Consider the following 16,796-nt stretch of genomic DNA (forward strand, 5'->3'; position numbering starts at 1 on the left):
TCATCAATGAACAGTAATATTTTGAAAGGAGTCCTTTTTCTGAGCAGTAGGTCTCAACGGTGGACTTAAAATATTCAGTTAAGCATGCTATAAACAGACGTGTTGTCATCCAGGCTTTGTTGTTCCATTTATAGAGTACAGGCAGAGTAGATTTAGCATAATTCTTAAGGGCTTTGGGATTTTCAGAATCCTGGCTTCAACTTAAACAACTGCATTAACCCCTAACAAATGAGTCAGCCTATTCTTTGAAGATTTGAAGCCAGGTATTGACTACTCCTCTCAGCTATGAAAGTCTTACATGGTATCTTCTTCCAATAGAAGGCTGTTTTGCCTATACTGACAATCTTTTGTTTAATGTAGCCACTTTCATCAATTAACTTAGCTAGATCTTCTGATAACTTGCAGCAGTTTCTATACCAGCACTTGCTGCTTCATCTTGCACTTTTATGTTATGATGATGACATCTTTCCTTAAAGTTTATGAAGCAACCTGTGTGAGCTTCCAACTTTTCTTCTGCAGCTTTCTTACCTCTCTCAGCCTTTACAGAATTGAAGAGAGTTAGGGCCTTGCTCTGGATTAGGCTTTGGCTTAAGGGAATGTGCTGGTTTGATCTTCTATCCAGATAACTAAACCTTTCTCCATATCAGCAATAAGGCTATTTTGCTTTTTTATCATTCATGTGTTCACTAAAGTAGCACTTTTAATTTCCTTCAGGAAATTTTCCTTTGCATTCACAACTTAGCTAACTTTGGCAGAAGAGGCCTAGTTTTCAGTCTCTCTTGGCTTTCAACATACCTTCCTCACTAAGCTTAATCATTTCTAGCTTTTGATGTAAAGTGAGAGATATGCAACTCTCTCTTTCACTGGAACACTTAGAGGCCATCGTAGGGTTATGACTTGGTCTAATTTTAACATTTTTGGTTATCAGGAAATAGGAAGGCCCAAGGAGTGAGAGAGATAGAGGCCCCACTGGTCAGTGGTGCAGTCAGAACACACACAACATTTGTCAGTGGAGTTTGCCATCTTATACGGGTGTGGTTTGTGGTGCCCTAAAACAATTTCAATAGTCACATCAAAGATCATTGATTACAAATCACCATAACAGATATAATAATAATGAAAAAGTTTGAAATATTGCAGGAATTACGAAAATGTGACACAGAGGCACAAAGTGTGCACATGCTACTGGAAAAATGGCACTGACAGACTTGCCCAAAGCAGAATTGCCACAAACCTTCAATTAATAAAAAACACATATCTGTGAAGCACAATAAAGAAAAGCACTATAAAATTAGGTATACCTGTATTTGATTTCGTAAAACAAGTGAAATTACATTTAGCCGTGTTACTTTGGGAAAAACAATATTGGCATAGAATTGGTTATCCCTGCAAGAATACATAAATAGTGAAAGAAAATTTATTTTACAAGCGATTCCCCCACAGCTATCCAGCAAGTTAACATTATAAAATGAGCATAACTCCTAGAATTTGCTTAGGACAGAGTGTCTCAAGCTCAGTCCTACTGAGGTTCTGAACCAGATAATTCTGTGTTGTGTAGGGCTGCCCTGTGTACTATAGGAAGTTTAGAAGCATCTCTGGTCTCCACCCATTAGAGGCCAGTAGTACTCTCACCTCAGATGTGGCAATCAAAAATCTCCAGACACTGCCAAATGTCCCCAGGAGACAAAAGCATCCCAGGCTGAGAACTATGGGCTTAGACCTAAAAAATCCACTAGTTACACAGTAAAAATAATAGCATATTTTAAACAATAAGAAGTATATCTAGAAAGAATTAAGAAAGCCAGAAGTTGGTCCTTTGAAAAAATGAAAATCAGAAACCACTGGTAAGATTGGTGAAGAATATAAGAAAGCACAAATGATTAACATTTTGGATGAAAATAGGAACACAAGTGCAGATGCTGCTGAGGTTGAACAGAAAATTAAGAAGCTTTTATAAACAACATTATGCCCAAAGCTTTGAAAACAAATTAAATGGATACATTCATAAAAAATAAAACTTACAAAAGACAGTCAAAAACAAATAGAAATGTTAAAGGATATTTCATCAGTAGCTAAACATTTTCACAAAAACAAGCTTTGCCAAATAGTCAAGGAATAGGTAATTCTAATCTTACATAAACTGTTTCAAATAACAAAATAAAAGAAACATTTCCCAGGTACTTTATGAGACAAGCATGACTTTGATTCCAAAACCAGACAAGGACAGCTAAGAGGGGAAATGTATAGGCCAATATCTCTTATAAACAGAGATTTTAAAAACAGCATGCAAATACAAGCAAACTGGACCAAGCAAAGTATGAATCATGATGAGGTTGGGTTTACATCACAATTGTAAGGTTGATTCAATATAAGAAAATTAGCAGATTAAAAGAAAATAGGATTATCTCAATAGAGAAAAAGTGGTTGATAAAATTCAATTCATGATAAAACTGTTAGAAAACTAGGAACAGTAGGTAACTTCTCTAACACAACAATAAAACTCTATAGCAAACATCATATTTAATAATGAAATGTTGAAAGCATTTTCTTTAAGATCAGAAAAAAAGGCCAAGATGCCTTCCATCACTACTTCTATTCAATATTGTATTTAGGGGTCCTAGCTAGGACAGTAAGAAACCATTTTTAAAAACAAAAGATAAGAATTCAGAAGAAGAGGCAAAACTGTTATGTGCAAACTATTATGACTGAATATTTTACAAGTAATCCACAGATTATGAGTAAGATATTTTAGTAAGACTGTTTGTAAGAAAAATCAGCACACGAAAGTCAATTGAAATTGACTTCATTCCCACTAGGATGGCTAGAATCAAAAAGTCAGATAATAACAAGTATTGACAAGGACATGAAGAAATCAAAACCCTTACACACTGCTAGTAGGAATGTAAAATGGTGTGGCTGCTTTGGGAAATAGTCTGGCAGTTCCACAAATGGTTAAACATAGAGTTATATGACCCAGCAATTCCACTCCTAGATATAAACCCAAGAGAAACAAAAGCATATGTCCACATATGCTTGTACATGCATGTTTGTAGCAGCATTATTCATTTTAGCCAAAAGGTGAAAAAAAACCTAAATATCTATCTACTGATTAATAAACAACATGTGATGTATCCAAACAATGGAATATTATTCTGCCTTAAGAAGGAAGGAAATTCTGGCACATGCTAGAACATGGAGGAACCTTGAAAACATTATGCTAAGTGAAAAAAGTAAATCACAAAAGACCACATAAAATGTGATTCCATTTAAACAAAATGTCCAGAAAAGGCAAACATACAGAGACAGAAGTAGACTGGTAGTTGCTTAGGACTAACAAGGATGAAGGGTTTGGGAGATGATCACTAAGGGGTACGGCGTTTCTTTTAGAGATGATGAAAATATTCTAAAATTATCTTGACAATTGCACAGGTCTGTAAATGCACTAAAATGCACTGATGTTTACGCTCCGCGTGAATTATAAACTAGATCTCAGTAAAGCTGTTTTCTGAAAAAAAAAAGTCAATTGTATTTCTACATCAGCATGACACTGTTAGAAAATATGCTTTATAATGCATCAAAATGCAAGTAAGCTCTTCATGGAGAAAACTATAAAATTTTACTAAAAGGAAATTAAATGAATGAAAGGATATACAATGTTCATGTATTAGAAGTTTTAATATCATAGAAATGTCAATTCTCCTCCAATTGTTCTACAGATTAATTGCAATTCCAAAATCCTAACAGAACTCTCTTATAGTATTTGAGAAGCTGATAGTTAAACTTACAATGAAGCCCAAAGGCTAACAATAGCCAAGACATTCATTAAGAAAACGAACAATGGAAATGTATGCTCACAGCTACCAAGACTTCTAAAGCTATGGATAGGCTTTAGTGTAGGGAAATAACAGGGCTCAGAAAGATCCACACGTATACCTCTGGAAACTTGATTTATACACAGCAAGCACAGAAGGTCAAATTGGACATCTGTACCCATATTTCATATCCTGTACAAAACCAAATCTAAGTGAATAACACACTTAAATGTGAAAACGCAAAACTATCAAGAAGACAACTATTTTGAAAACAGTATAGAACAGGAAAATTAAAAAGAACAGTGAGAGGAGACTAGTGTTAATAATATTAAAACACATAAAGAATCACACGTGGAAGCAGAGTGTGGAAAGATGAACAAAAGGGACTCAGGGTGGTGGGGGGGTGGATGATGGGAGGTTGCTTGGTGGGTACAATGTGCATTGCTCCAGTGATGGATGTGCTGAATGAAGGCCCTGACCTCACCACAATGCAATACAGCAGTGTAGCACAATTACACTTGTACCCCATGAATATATACAATTTTTTTAAAAATCATTAAGAACAACGTGGTATTGAAACGTGGGGAGATAGAATAGAAAGTCCAGAAATATACCACACTACACATGGAAATTTAGTATGATGAAAGTGGCCTCTCAAACCAGTAAAGATGGACTTTTTAATAAATGATACTAAGAGAACAGGGTGTCTTCTACCTGTGGGCAAAAATAAAAACTAAATTGGATTTATATTTCACATCATATACCACATAAAACAGAAATGGGTCAAAGATATAGAAAGATAGATAGATAGATAGATAGATAGATAGATAGATAGATAGATAGACAGACAGACAGATAGACAGGGAGAGAGATATGTACTAAAACCACAGAGTACTAGAAGAAAACACAGGGAAATTCCTTTATAACCTTACAGTAACTCAAAATCCAGAATCTATTAAAACAAAAAGAATAGAACAGCATAAAAATTTTATAAATCCTGCATGGCAAAAAGTGCCAAAGTCAAAAACATCACACTAAGTGAAATGCACCAGATACAAAGGACAAATGTATGATTCCACTAATATGAGATACCCAGAGTAGGCAAAGTCATAAGGACAGAGAGCAGAGAATAGAGATGAGCAGAGGCTGGAGGGAAAGAGGAACCGGCAGCTATCTCTTCATGAGTACAGAGTTCCTATTTGGGATAATGAACAAGGTTTCTGGAAATACATAGTGGTGATGGTTGCACAACTGTAAACATACTTACACTAAATTATACACTTAAAAATTGTTAAAATGGTACATCCTGCTATGTATATTTTACCACAATAAAAACAAATGAGGGTGACCAGATAAATAAGCAATTTTTAAAAAAGACAAATGACAAATGACGGTGGAAGAGTGGACAACACTTGCACCTTGGATCACAAGAGTTTGCCACCCTAACACATGAAGAAATCAGTGAGAAAAAAGACCAATAACCTAACCCAATTTAAAAATAGGCAACAGATGCAAACAGTTCACAGAAAGTAAAATTGCCCTTAATCATATGCAAAAATGTCCAACATCACTCAGAGAAATGCAAATTTCTATTTGCAAATGTATTATATAAACTGAAATATATTTTTTATCTATCAGATTGGAAAAAAAGTTAATAACACACTCTCATGGGAAAGCTATAAGTTACCCTTGTATTCTACTGGGAGGAATATAAATTGTTATATCCAAGACTGAAGGCAATTAGCAATATCTAGAACAATACCAACGCACACACCCTTTCATCAAACAACTCCACTTCTGGGAATATATCCTCCAGATATGCTAGCACATGTGGGAAACAGATATGTACAGGTTACAGTAACATTGTGTGGAATATAAAAAAGTCAGAAATAACCCAATTATCCATTAATAGGAGACTGGTTAAATAAATTATGAATTTTTTTCCATACAATGGAAAATTACACACTATAAAAAAAGAACCTCTGTTTGCAAATATACAAAGCATTCTAACACATAAAATTAAGAGAATAAAGCAAACGGCAGAATAGTGTATCTAGTACACTTCTTGAATTAAAAGGGGGAATAAGAATATTTATATTGTATAAAGAAACACTGGAAAGATATATAAGAAATTCATAAAAACTGTGACTAGTGAGAAACAAAGGAGTAAGCAGGCAACTGAGGCAGAGGGGATAAAAATGGAAATGAGATATTTTGCCGTACTTTTTAATTTTGATTTGAGATATATGAATGATTTCTTAAAATTGTTTTAACAACTTGATAGAGGTTTCTAATTCAAGGGTATATATGTATTAGTTAAAACCCAAATAAATCCATATGTATGTCATTATATGTGTGACTTCTATCCAAAATGAAAAAGAAAACCCTAAATGCTTATCTCTAGTTAATTAGATGCACACTGAAGTATTTAGGAGGAAGTGAACTGGTATCTGCAACTTAATGTGAAATGCTCAAGAAAACGTAATGGATTAGTATGTGAATAGAGAGGTGGACAGATACATATAAAGCAAGTAAGATGTTGATTGTAGGATCTAGATGATATGCATAAGGATGCTCAATATAAAATTTTCAGTTTTTCTGTTTAAAATGTCATAACAAAACGTTAAAAGATGTTTTATTAAAATTCTAAAACTAGAGAACTCATGAATCAATAAATGAGCAACTCAACAGAAAAACAGGCAAAAAATACGTGTTTAATAGAAGACACAAATGTATAAACATAAAAGGCTGTTCGATCCTACTTGTAATCAGGGAACTACAAACTTTTAAACCACCTCAAGATACCATTTCTCAGCTATCAGGCTGGCAAAAATTTTAATCAGTACCAAGTGTTGAAAAGGAGGTGGAAACAACCTAAAACCCAAGTGTCCATTAATATTACAATGGGCTCAAACTGTGGGATAGTCACACGACGAAATATACTATGAAGCAGTGAGAGTGAACAAACTACTAATACCCTCATCCACAGAAAAGAATCTCAAAATACATTTTAAGTAAATGATGCAAGTAATTTAAAAATCAGTAAGATTTTAACTACATTAAGTTCAAAAGCAAGCTAAACCATATATTGTTTAGTTATAGAGATATAATTAAATTATAAAAAGCAAGGAAATAATGAAAAAACTCAGAATAGTGGTCATCTCTAGGCAGAGATTGCAATTATAATGAAAACAAGGTATTGCAGGTGGTTTTTAAGGTACTTCTAATGTTCTGTTTCTTAACCTAGATGGTCAGTTTCATGAGTGTTCATTATTATTTTTAATATATGTTGTTATATATACTTTTGCAAATACATTCTACAGTAAAAAGTTTCTTTTTTGAGATGGAGTCTCGCTCTGTCACCTGGGCTGGAGTGCAATGGCACAATCTCAGCTCACTGCAACCTCCACCTCCCAGGTTCAAGCGATTCTCCTGCCTCAGCCTCCTGAGTAGCTGGGACTACAGGTGCCCGCCACCATGCCTGGCTAATTTTTGTATTTTTAGTAGAGACAGCGGGGTTCGCCATGTTGGCCAAGCTGGTCTCGAACTCCTGACCTCACGTGATCTTCCCACTTTGGCCTCCCAAAGTGCTGGGATTACAGGAATAAGCCACTGCACCCAGCCAAAAGTTTCTTAAATATGAAAATGATGAGCACATTGCCCATTTTTAAGGATTAAACATGAATTCGTATAATATTAACATAAACATTCAAATGAAATTCTTTAATAGGTAACTCAATTTTAACATGATCAAAAAAAAGATCCTGACTTCCAACTCCCACTCCCCCACGCATGCTCTTCCTGTTGTCTTTCCCACCTGGGTAAATTGCCTCTCCAGCCTACCAGTTGCTCAGTCCAAACCTTGGAATCATCCTTGATTCTCTTCTCTCTCACTCAAACCTCACACCCAACCCATCTGAAAATCTTGTTAAGGATCTTTACATTATATCCAAAATCCTTCACTTCTCACCATCCTCTTCATACGACCCCAATCCCAGCCACCACCGTCTCTCACATGGATAACTACAACAGTCTCCTTCCCGGTCTCCCTGTTTCTGTCCTCTGTCTAGTTTATTCTTAACAGGCGGCCAGAGAGATCATTTAAAAATGCAAATTAGGGTGAGTTGTCCTTTGTCCAAAACCCACCTATAGCTCCCCACCTCTGTCACTATGAAAGCCAAGAATCCACACAACAGCCCACTTATCACTACCTGTTCCAGCTCCCACTGCAGCTCCTACAACTTTCTCCCTCACTCCATCTGCTGCAGCCACAGTCAACTCTTCACGTTGCTCAAACTGGCCACGCTGGCTGCGGCCTTGGGCTCTCCCTCGGAATCCACATGTTCTCTCCCAAACTTCCTTCATGTCAAGAGCTCAAATGTCACCTTATTAGAAGGTTCATCAGAACTACCCTATGTGAAATTGAAAAATCCCGCCCTACAACCCAGTGCTCCCTTCCTCCTCACCGTGTTTATCATTTTTCATCTTATTATCATGTAATTGATAATACACATTACATATTTACTGTCTGTCTCCACTCACTAGAATGAAAACTCCACACGAGAAGAATTTTTACCAGTTTTCCTTCTTGCTATATCCCCAACATCTAGGTAAGGGCTTAATAACATCTGAATGAAGGAACGGCCTTTTATTAAACTGTTTTGTAAACCATAAGCATTTATTATAATGTTTAAAAGTACTTTAATTCATAAAATAAATTGTATTATCTCCATTAACAATCGTGAAAAACTAAATTAAATTTTGCCAAATAAAATATCAAGCATATATATGCTTTTTCCTGAATGTAAACCATTTGTTCCCAAAGGGAAGCAAAATAAAAAATAGCTAGGAATTCAATTTGCAATAAATTAAAAATTGATTTTACAAAGATCAAGTAAAGCAAAGTATGTCACACTTTGACGAAGTAAAATTGAAATAAAGCTATCATTTGAATCCTATACCTCCAACTAAATTAATGTGTTGTTGCTGTAAAGCTAAAAACTAAAGCAGAAAGCATGCCCTAACTTGAAAAACAAGCATTGATTACTTGCCTCAGCGACAGGAAAACAGGAAGCGCAAACAGTGCAGGCTAAAAGGAACCTTAAGAATCATCTAGTATTAGCCCTTTCATTTTTACAACAAAAGAAACTGAGGACCTGAAATGACCTGAAAAAAACAATTCAGTTTGCTTATTCAATTGTGATCCTTGCTATAGCAAAATTCAGCTTTTATAGAATTAGAGACAAAATATATCTCCATGGAAACAATATTCCCAAGTATACATGTGAGACTGAGAAGTATAGTTTTCTATGCAGGTCTTCACATCCTAAATATATAGATAGGATTTGGGGTGGGGAGGTACTGAAAAGAGCACAGCTTTCTAATCAGACAGGTGTGGATTTAAATTCTGGCTCTACTATTTACTTTGATTTTGGTAATTGTTGTCCATCCGAGCCCCAGCTTTTTATCTGCAAAATGGGATCATTAAGACCTACATTATAAGCTTGTTAAGAATGTAAAAAAGTATTAAGTCATCTAACTCAGGGCCTGGTACATTCCTGGCTACAGTCTGCCTGCAGGCCTTCTGACATTTTAATCAGAGTTGCATAAAGCTCAGTGAGAATCACCATCTCTGACTGCCACTGTTGGCTTTATTGTACTAGCCTATACCACAGAGAGTTCCACTAACAGCAGGGGGATGAAACTGTTGATGCTGTTATCAACAGAAATTGTCAATTACCTGACAGCAGACACTAGGTGCTACTTGTTTGAGGCAAAATAAAAGATTGCTTGATTTTTCTTCTAAATGTAAAGTTGAGCAATCTATTTCTGACTAGAGTCCTGATCCCTGATCAATCACACTTTCTCAAAACTAAAAGGGATCTCACAGGTCATCCAGCAAGAATCTTCTCCACAGTACATTAGATTAGATTAGATGACCAATGTCTGTGTAAAGCCTTCTAGTTTAAACCAAGCTCTCACTCAGGTAGCAGTTTATTACATTTTCTGATCCTTCTAATTAACAGGAAGGATTTTTTCCCCCACTAAGAATGGACAGGTGATGAAAAAGTGAATGAAAACATATCAATGCCACCCTTATACTCATATACTTCTGGAAACAAAAATCTTAATTATTTTCATTTGAGGGTAACAAAGGATATCCTATTTAATAACAATTCCATAATATAAAATTCAAGTTCTAAAAATATATCTTGAAGCTTACATTTACATTCTCAAAATATACATTAGAAAGTTTGCCTTTATAGAGAGATCAAAGACTTAAATCTAAGACCTGAAACCATAAAGATTCTAGAGGATAACATTGGAAAAATCCTTCTAGACATTGGCTTAGGTAAAGACTTCATGACCAAGAACCCAAAAGCAAATGCAACAAAAATGATAAATAGATGAGACTTAATTAAACTAAGAGACTTCTGCACAGCAAAAGAAATAATCACTAGAGTGGGAGAAAATCTTCACAATCTATACGTCCTACAAAGAACTAATATATAGAATCTACAAAGAACTCAAACAAATCAGCAAGAAAAAAACAATCCCATCAAAAAATGGGCTATGGACATTAGCCCACTTTCAGACAATTATCAAAAGAAAATATACAAATAGCCAACAAGCATATGGGAAAATGCTCAGCATCATCAAGTATCAGGGAAATGCAAATCAAAACCACAATGTGATACCACCTCACTCCTGCAGGAATGGCCATAATCAAAAAATCAAAAAATAATAGATGTTGGCATGGATGTGGTAAAAAGGGAACACTTTTACACTGTTGGTGGAAATATAAACTAGTACAACCACTGTGAAAAACAGTGTGGAGATTCCTTAAAGATAAAAGTAGCTCTACCGTTTGATCCAGCAATCCCATTACTAGGAATCTACCCAGAGGAAAAAAAGTCATTATAGGAAAAAGATACTTGCACATGCACGTTTACAGCAGCACAATTTGTGATTGCAAAAATATGGAACCAGCCAAAATGCCCATCAATCAATGAGTCAATAAAGAAAATGTAATACAAACACTGTATGTTCTCACTTATATGTAGGAGCTAAGCTATGAGGATGCAAAGGTATAAGAATAATACATTGGACTTTGGGGACTCGGGGAAAGAATGGGGAGTGGCAAGGGGTAAAAGACTACACGTTGGGTACAGTGTACACTTCTCAGGTGACGGGTGCACCAAAATCTCAGAAATCACCACAAAAGAACTTATTCATGTAACCAAACACCACCTGTTCCCCAAAACGCTATTGAAATAAAAAAATTAAAAATTAAAAAAAGAAAGTTTGCCTTATAAATGTATAAAACAAAGAAAACATACCTGGGATGATATCATTGATGTGCAATAGAATTGTACTTTCAACACACGCAAAACTACAAAGCTGCACTCCATCGAATCTTCCATCCCAGTTGCCAATAGGGTTATCCTAGAAATTAAATGATAAACATTAAAATCCTCCTCAATGAAATGTAAATGTGAAAGTCTGTATTTTCCATAAAGAGTCCTCCAAAATATTTTACGTTGGTAAATGTTAACAATTTTACCTAAAAGAAAGAAAGAATACATTAGGAATAGTTGCCATAGTAATAAGGCTTTGCTTTTTTCATTTGTTTGTTCATTTTTTTCTTTAGGGAAATGAGATTCAAGAATAACCAAGTTATAGTAAACCCCCAGATAAGCAAAGAATTGAAAGTGTTTTTCATACTTTACTGAACAATAAATACTAATCTGTGGGATAACACCCATTTGAGGTTTAAAAAGACAATATTTTGCATAGGAAGTTTCATTAATAATATATTATTTCACCCAGAAACCTGCCTCTAATTAGCCCTAAGTTCTTCATATTCCCTGAGCATTTAAATAGTCCATCTAAACTTCCGTATGCCTTTCTGTACATAAAAAGTCTATTTTCTAATTGTTCTTTTGTCATTTTATGGGCATATAGGAATCTTCTCCAAGATGGAGATGTTTATATTTAATTATTTGATATTCTAATATAATGCCAACTAGCAGTGTGCTGTACAGGGAACTACATCAGTAGACAGGCCAGTCAGACAACTGCCCTGGGCACCAATGTGGATGGCATGCTAAAACGTCCCTGGAAATAAAGGATGAATAGAAGGAAAAGGAGATAAAGAAAGAAGTTCTAGCATTTGCCAGAACTTTCCTCTCAAGGACTGTAATAGAAGTGTTTGGAACGAATATCTATACAAGTCAGCTATGGGACAGATGGAGGCAGGGAGAGAAGCTGGCAGGGCAAATCTCTAGGCAGCTTGCCCCAGGTAAACAAGCTGACCCCAGACTGCCATCTGAAAAGGGCAAGGCCTAAACCCTAAACAGCTTCTGCCAAGTTTGAGGCCCCAGGTAAAGAACCTGATACAAGGGGAGACCAACCCCGATCACCAGTGGCCCTCTTTCTCCAATCTTCCCTCCATGCAGGCCACAATTCTCCTTGAAATAAAGACTGAATTACTATTTAAAGAATATTGGTTAAAAGGAGTGATTTATTGTCAGCTATCCTGAGGGGCATACATGTTTTACTCTGGTTCTAACTTTTCACATGTTAAGAATAAACGTTTGTTTAGTAACTAACCAATGAGTATCAAATAGAATTTCCTAGAATTTTCAAGCACAGGAAACATTACACTAGAACATTACCTTACCAACCACAAAGTATACCTGAATAGATAAAAATGATGACTAAAAGCATCCCCACCGTGAGTATAAGAGATTACTACTCACATCCCCTCCTAACTCATTCGAATGTTCAGTAATTCCATAGGAATTTCCTTCTTTATACATAACAAAGTCTTGCCCATGTGTTCAATATATGATAAAAATGGTCTCAGCCTTTCTCTTCTTATTCTCTCAATGCCACACGTATAATTCAATCTGCCACACTGGAATGGATCCATTATTAACAAGTATGATTGCAAGGAAACATTAAAAATAAGTGACACAAACAAAAGGTCAAATGTTGTATGATTCCACTCTTATGAGGAGCCTAGAACAGGCAAATTCACAGATACAGAAAGCAGAAGAAACTGTGGTTAGCAGAGGTTTGGGAAATTGGGCAGTTACTGTTTAACAGGCACAGAGTTTTAGTTTGGGATGATGAAAAAGTTCTGGAGATGAATAGGTGACAGTACAACAATGTGAATACACTTAATGCCACTGTGTGCACACTTAAAAATGCTTAAATGGTAAATTTTGTTATGTATATTTTACCATAATTAAAAAAGGTTTTTAAAGTGAATGAAATCCTATGAGATATTCTAATTGTCTATTCCTCAAAATCAATGTGGTTTTCCTCTACTCAGGTATTTTCTATAAATGATTTTTATACTAATTATACTATAATAATGATAATTATTTTCTATAAATGATTTATACTATTTTTATACTAATAATTTTATACTAATTATTAAAATCAGATCAGCCATTAAATTGTGTAGAATATCACAGAAAAACATAGATTACCCCAAAAAACTGTTTCAAAATAAAGAAAAATAGGACTTCATGTAATACATTTGTGTTTTGTCTTGTTTTGTTTTGTCTACTGGTCAGCTACAATAAGGCAAATTTAAAGATTGAGAACATTATTCTAGTTTATTCAAATGGGAAAAAAAAAAGTAAATGTAATTCTGTATCTAGACCCCTGTTCTATTTCAATGCTCCTTTACCAAAGATAAATTAGAACATGTTCTTTAAAGTACTCCAAATTAGATCATGTTAAATATTCAAAGTATTCAATTTGCAAGTAAATTGGTCCTAAAACTAATACATACATATATATAAACTATACAGATATATGTGTATATGTATGTTTATAGATATATATACATATATCTATAAACTAATACATATATCACAAAGATATTTAATCCAAAATTTTCTTACCATGTCCACACCAACAAAATATCCTAAGCTTTCTTTTCCTGGCAAAACATCACAGAATATGACTGTTCCAGATTCTATTGTTTCTCCAACCTTCAGAGAAACTCTGGAGTTTATTTCCAAAGGAGGAAGTTCGACCTGCATTGTGTCCCCAGGACCTGCATAATCACTTTCCAATGCAGTGTCATCGTCTTCTATGAGTTCTAGCTTGTCCAATGCAACAAACACGCCACAATCTTCATCACACTGAAAAAGCTGTTTCCCTTGGTACACTCCGTCAGTGAAACCTTGGCCACGACCTTCTTCCTAGTTTTTAAGAGAGAAGGGAAGGAAATAGATATAGAAAGACAATCCATAGGAAAAGGGGTTCACTCTAGGGATTTCAGGAAAATCATTCTGGAAAAATTCTAAATGATACATATAATAAGAAATATAATTATTAGCAGTTTCTGTTGGATTCAGAGTGTTTAAAAAAATAAGAAGTTGTATCTGATGCTGAAATAATATTATCTGATAATTTCAATTCATAACTCTATCATGAGAAAGCTAAGCTGAATTCCACGTTGTAATTCTAACATTAATTTGGTTATAAAAAGAAAATGTTATTTTAAAATAGCAGTAATGTTAGCTCCATTCATTAAGCACTTATTTTCAGTCACTGTGCTTAAATCCTGTAACAATGTACCACAAAAACACTACAAGTCGTGTACTATTAACACCATTGTACAGGTAAGGATGCAGAATTAGAGAAGTTAAGTAGCTTTGTTAAGTAACCTGGCAACCCAGCTAGTAAATGGCTTAACTGGGATTCAAATTCCTAATTGTTTACAATCACTGCTTTTAAAAAAATTAAATCAAGAAGCAAGGAAGACATGCAATTCTATTGGCAAGAGTGTCAAAATGTAATTCGCATTTCGGTTCTTGTGAATGAATATTAAGTTTGGAAACATATCATAGCATTCTTGGGTCTCCTTCCAGTAGAAATAAATTCTAAGGATTTTCACATATATTATCAGGGACAATTATAAGCAAGTTTAAATTTCTGCAACTTTTTTTTCAAAAATCTTATATCTAAATTGTTATTTAATAACATAAAGAAGAGCTAAGAAACCTATAGATGATAACACAAGGTAATTAACAATTTTGATGTAAGTATTTACAACTGGTAGCGTTCATGTTTAATATAGGCAATGTTAAAGTTTCTAAAATATAAATGTCTGCAATAACCAGGTGAATCTCTTTGTATGTTCCTACCATAGTACATAGTTTTTTAAAAGTTTCAACATCATCTTTATATCTTCGCAATTCATCATTAAAAAGTAAACAAAAAAATTAAATCAATAAGCAAAGAAGGCATACAATTCTATTTGCAAGAATGTCAAAATATAATTGACATTTAAGTTCTCGAGAATGAATATTAAGCTTGGAAACATATCACAGAGTTCTTGGGTCTCTTTCCAACAGAAATAAACTCCAAGGTGATTTTCACACGTATTATCAGTGACAATATAAGCAAGTTTTGGATTATGGATTCAACCATAACATGGATTAATCAGCAAGGATGATGAATACTAAAAATTACAGAAGACTCTTGGGAAAATTTATTTCGTATTTAAAGAAGAAAAATACAAATGTGCATACAAATACACATAGACACATGAACACAAACAAACACACTACTAAAATGGTTTATCAAACTTACCAGCAATTCAACTCCAAAGAATATTCCGGAGACTGTCCTCTCTGCTAACAGGGGTCCTCTGAAGCGTACAACTCCAGGAAATTTTTCTTCCCCAGATCTCAGCTGTACTTTCACAGGACAGCCCACGTCTATTTGGAGGCCTTTACTTAGTCTGTTTCTGTTTTTAAACAGGCTGAACCTCTCCTCACAATTGGTAATTGCCAAAAGTAACTCTGTGAACTTTTCATTTATCTCTACAACATCCTTTTCATCAACAAAGAGAACTGCATGAGGTTGCTCTAGAATTTTTAATCCAATCTGATTTTTCTTGCCTTTTGCAGAAGGAATCCTTGAATGCCCCACAGAACGATCTTGAATATACTGTCCTATACTTCCCTTCGGTACTTTAAGGAGCTTTTGTGTTTGTTTGTCTGTAACGCTGCATTCTTGAAGAAGCAAATAAAAAATCCGCTCTTCCCAGTAGGGCGAAGTAACTTTTTCTTGGCTCCATAAACCTGAACTCATTGTGATATTAACTTCAAAATACTAATTCAAAAAAATGAAACTACTAATAACTTTGTCATAAAACCGCAAAAGATAAATTCAGTGGCAGTCCCAAAGCATGTTTTCAGCAACGTGGTGTCCATGCTGTAAAAAGAAATCAAAATGCCTAGTGAAAAAGCAAAAATAAACTTTAGACTTCATTCTACATGACTGAAAATTAAGACTTAAGACTTTTAAATTTTTCATTTGACCAGTAAACACATACACACAAATGAAATATTTTCAAAAAATATCTAAAAGGGCTAAAAGACATACAGTATATTACTTTTATCTACTGTAACTGTGCATAATTATTGAAATCCAATTGTAAAGTACTTTCAAAGACAACACAATAATGTTTGCTTCCAAGACACTGAAATTTAAAAAATCAGATTCTAGTAAAAACTTTTAAAGATTACCCTTATATACATATTCTAACTTTTTAAAATTTATTTTTATTTATTTATTTTGAGACAGGGTCTCACTCTTGTTGCCCATGCTGGACTGCAGTGGCACAATCACAGTTCACTGTGGCCACGACCTTCCAGGCTCAAGTGATCCTCCTACCTCAGCCTCCCGAGTAGCTGGTACTATAGGCGGGTGTCACCACACACAGCTAAGCTTTCTATTTTTTGTAGAGACAGGGTCTCACTATGTTGCCTAAGCTGGTCTTGAACTCCTGGGCTCAAGTGATCCTCCTGTCTTGGCCTCCCAACGCACTGAGATTACAGCCGTAAGCCACTAGGCCTGTCCCATATTCTGACACTAATAAACTTTTAAAAGTAGCATTTGGGGCTGAGCTGTGTGGCTCATGCCTATAAATGATAGCTATGATATGGCCAT

General features: G+C 34.8%; 1 protein-coding gene across 3 annotated transcripts in view; it reads right to left on the reverse strand.

Moving 5' to 3' along the window:
* The window catches only part of CYLD (CYLD lysine 63 deubiquitinase), a 59,559-nt gene that overhangs the window by 35,995 nt on the left and 6,768 nt on the right, over positions 1–16,796 (reverse strand). For 2 of the 3 annotated variants that reach the window (XM_003263044.4, XM_030797213.1), the window contains exons 3-5: positions 15,432–16,058; positions 13,733–14,035; positions 11,153–11,258 (exon numbers count right to left, since the gene is read on the reverse strand). In XM_003263044.4, the coding sequence (XP_003263092.1) occupies positions 11,153–11,258; positions 13,733–14,035; positions 15,432–15,935 (913 nt within the window). In that variant the 5' untranslated portion in view covers positions 15,936–16,058. Of the gene's footprint in view, positions 1–11,152; positions 11,259–13,732; positions 14,036–15,431; positions 16,081–16,796 lie in introns of all 3 variants that reach the window. The other variant, XM_030797221.1, reaches the window with a different exon arrangement.

This window comes from Nomascus leucogenys, chromosome 2 (assembly GCF_006542625.1).
Source record: "Nomascus leucogenys isolate Asia chromosome 2, Asia_NLE_v1, whole genome shotgun sequence".
In the NCBI taxonomy this organism is placed as follows: Eukaryota; Metazoa; Chordata; class Mammalia; order Primates; family Hylobatidae; genus Nomascus; species Nomascus leucogenys.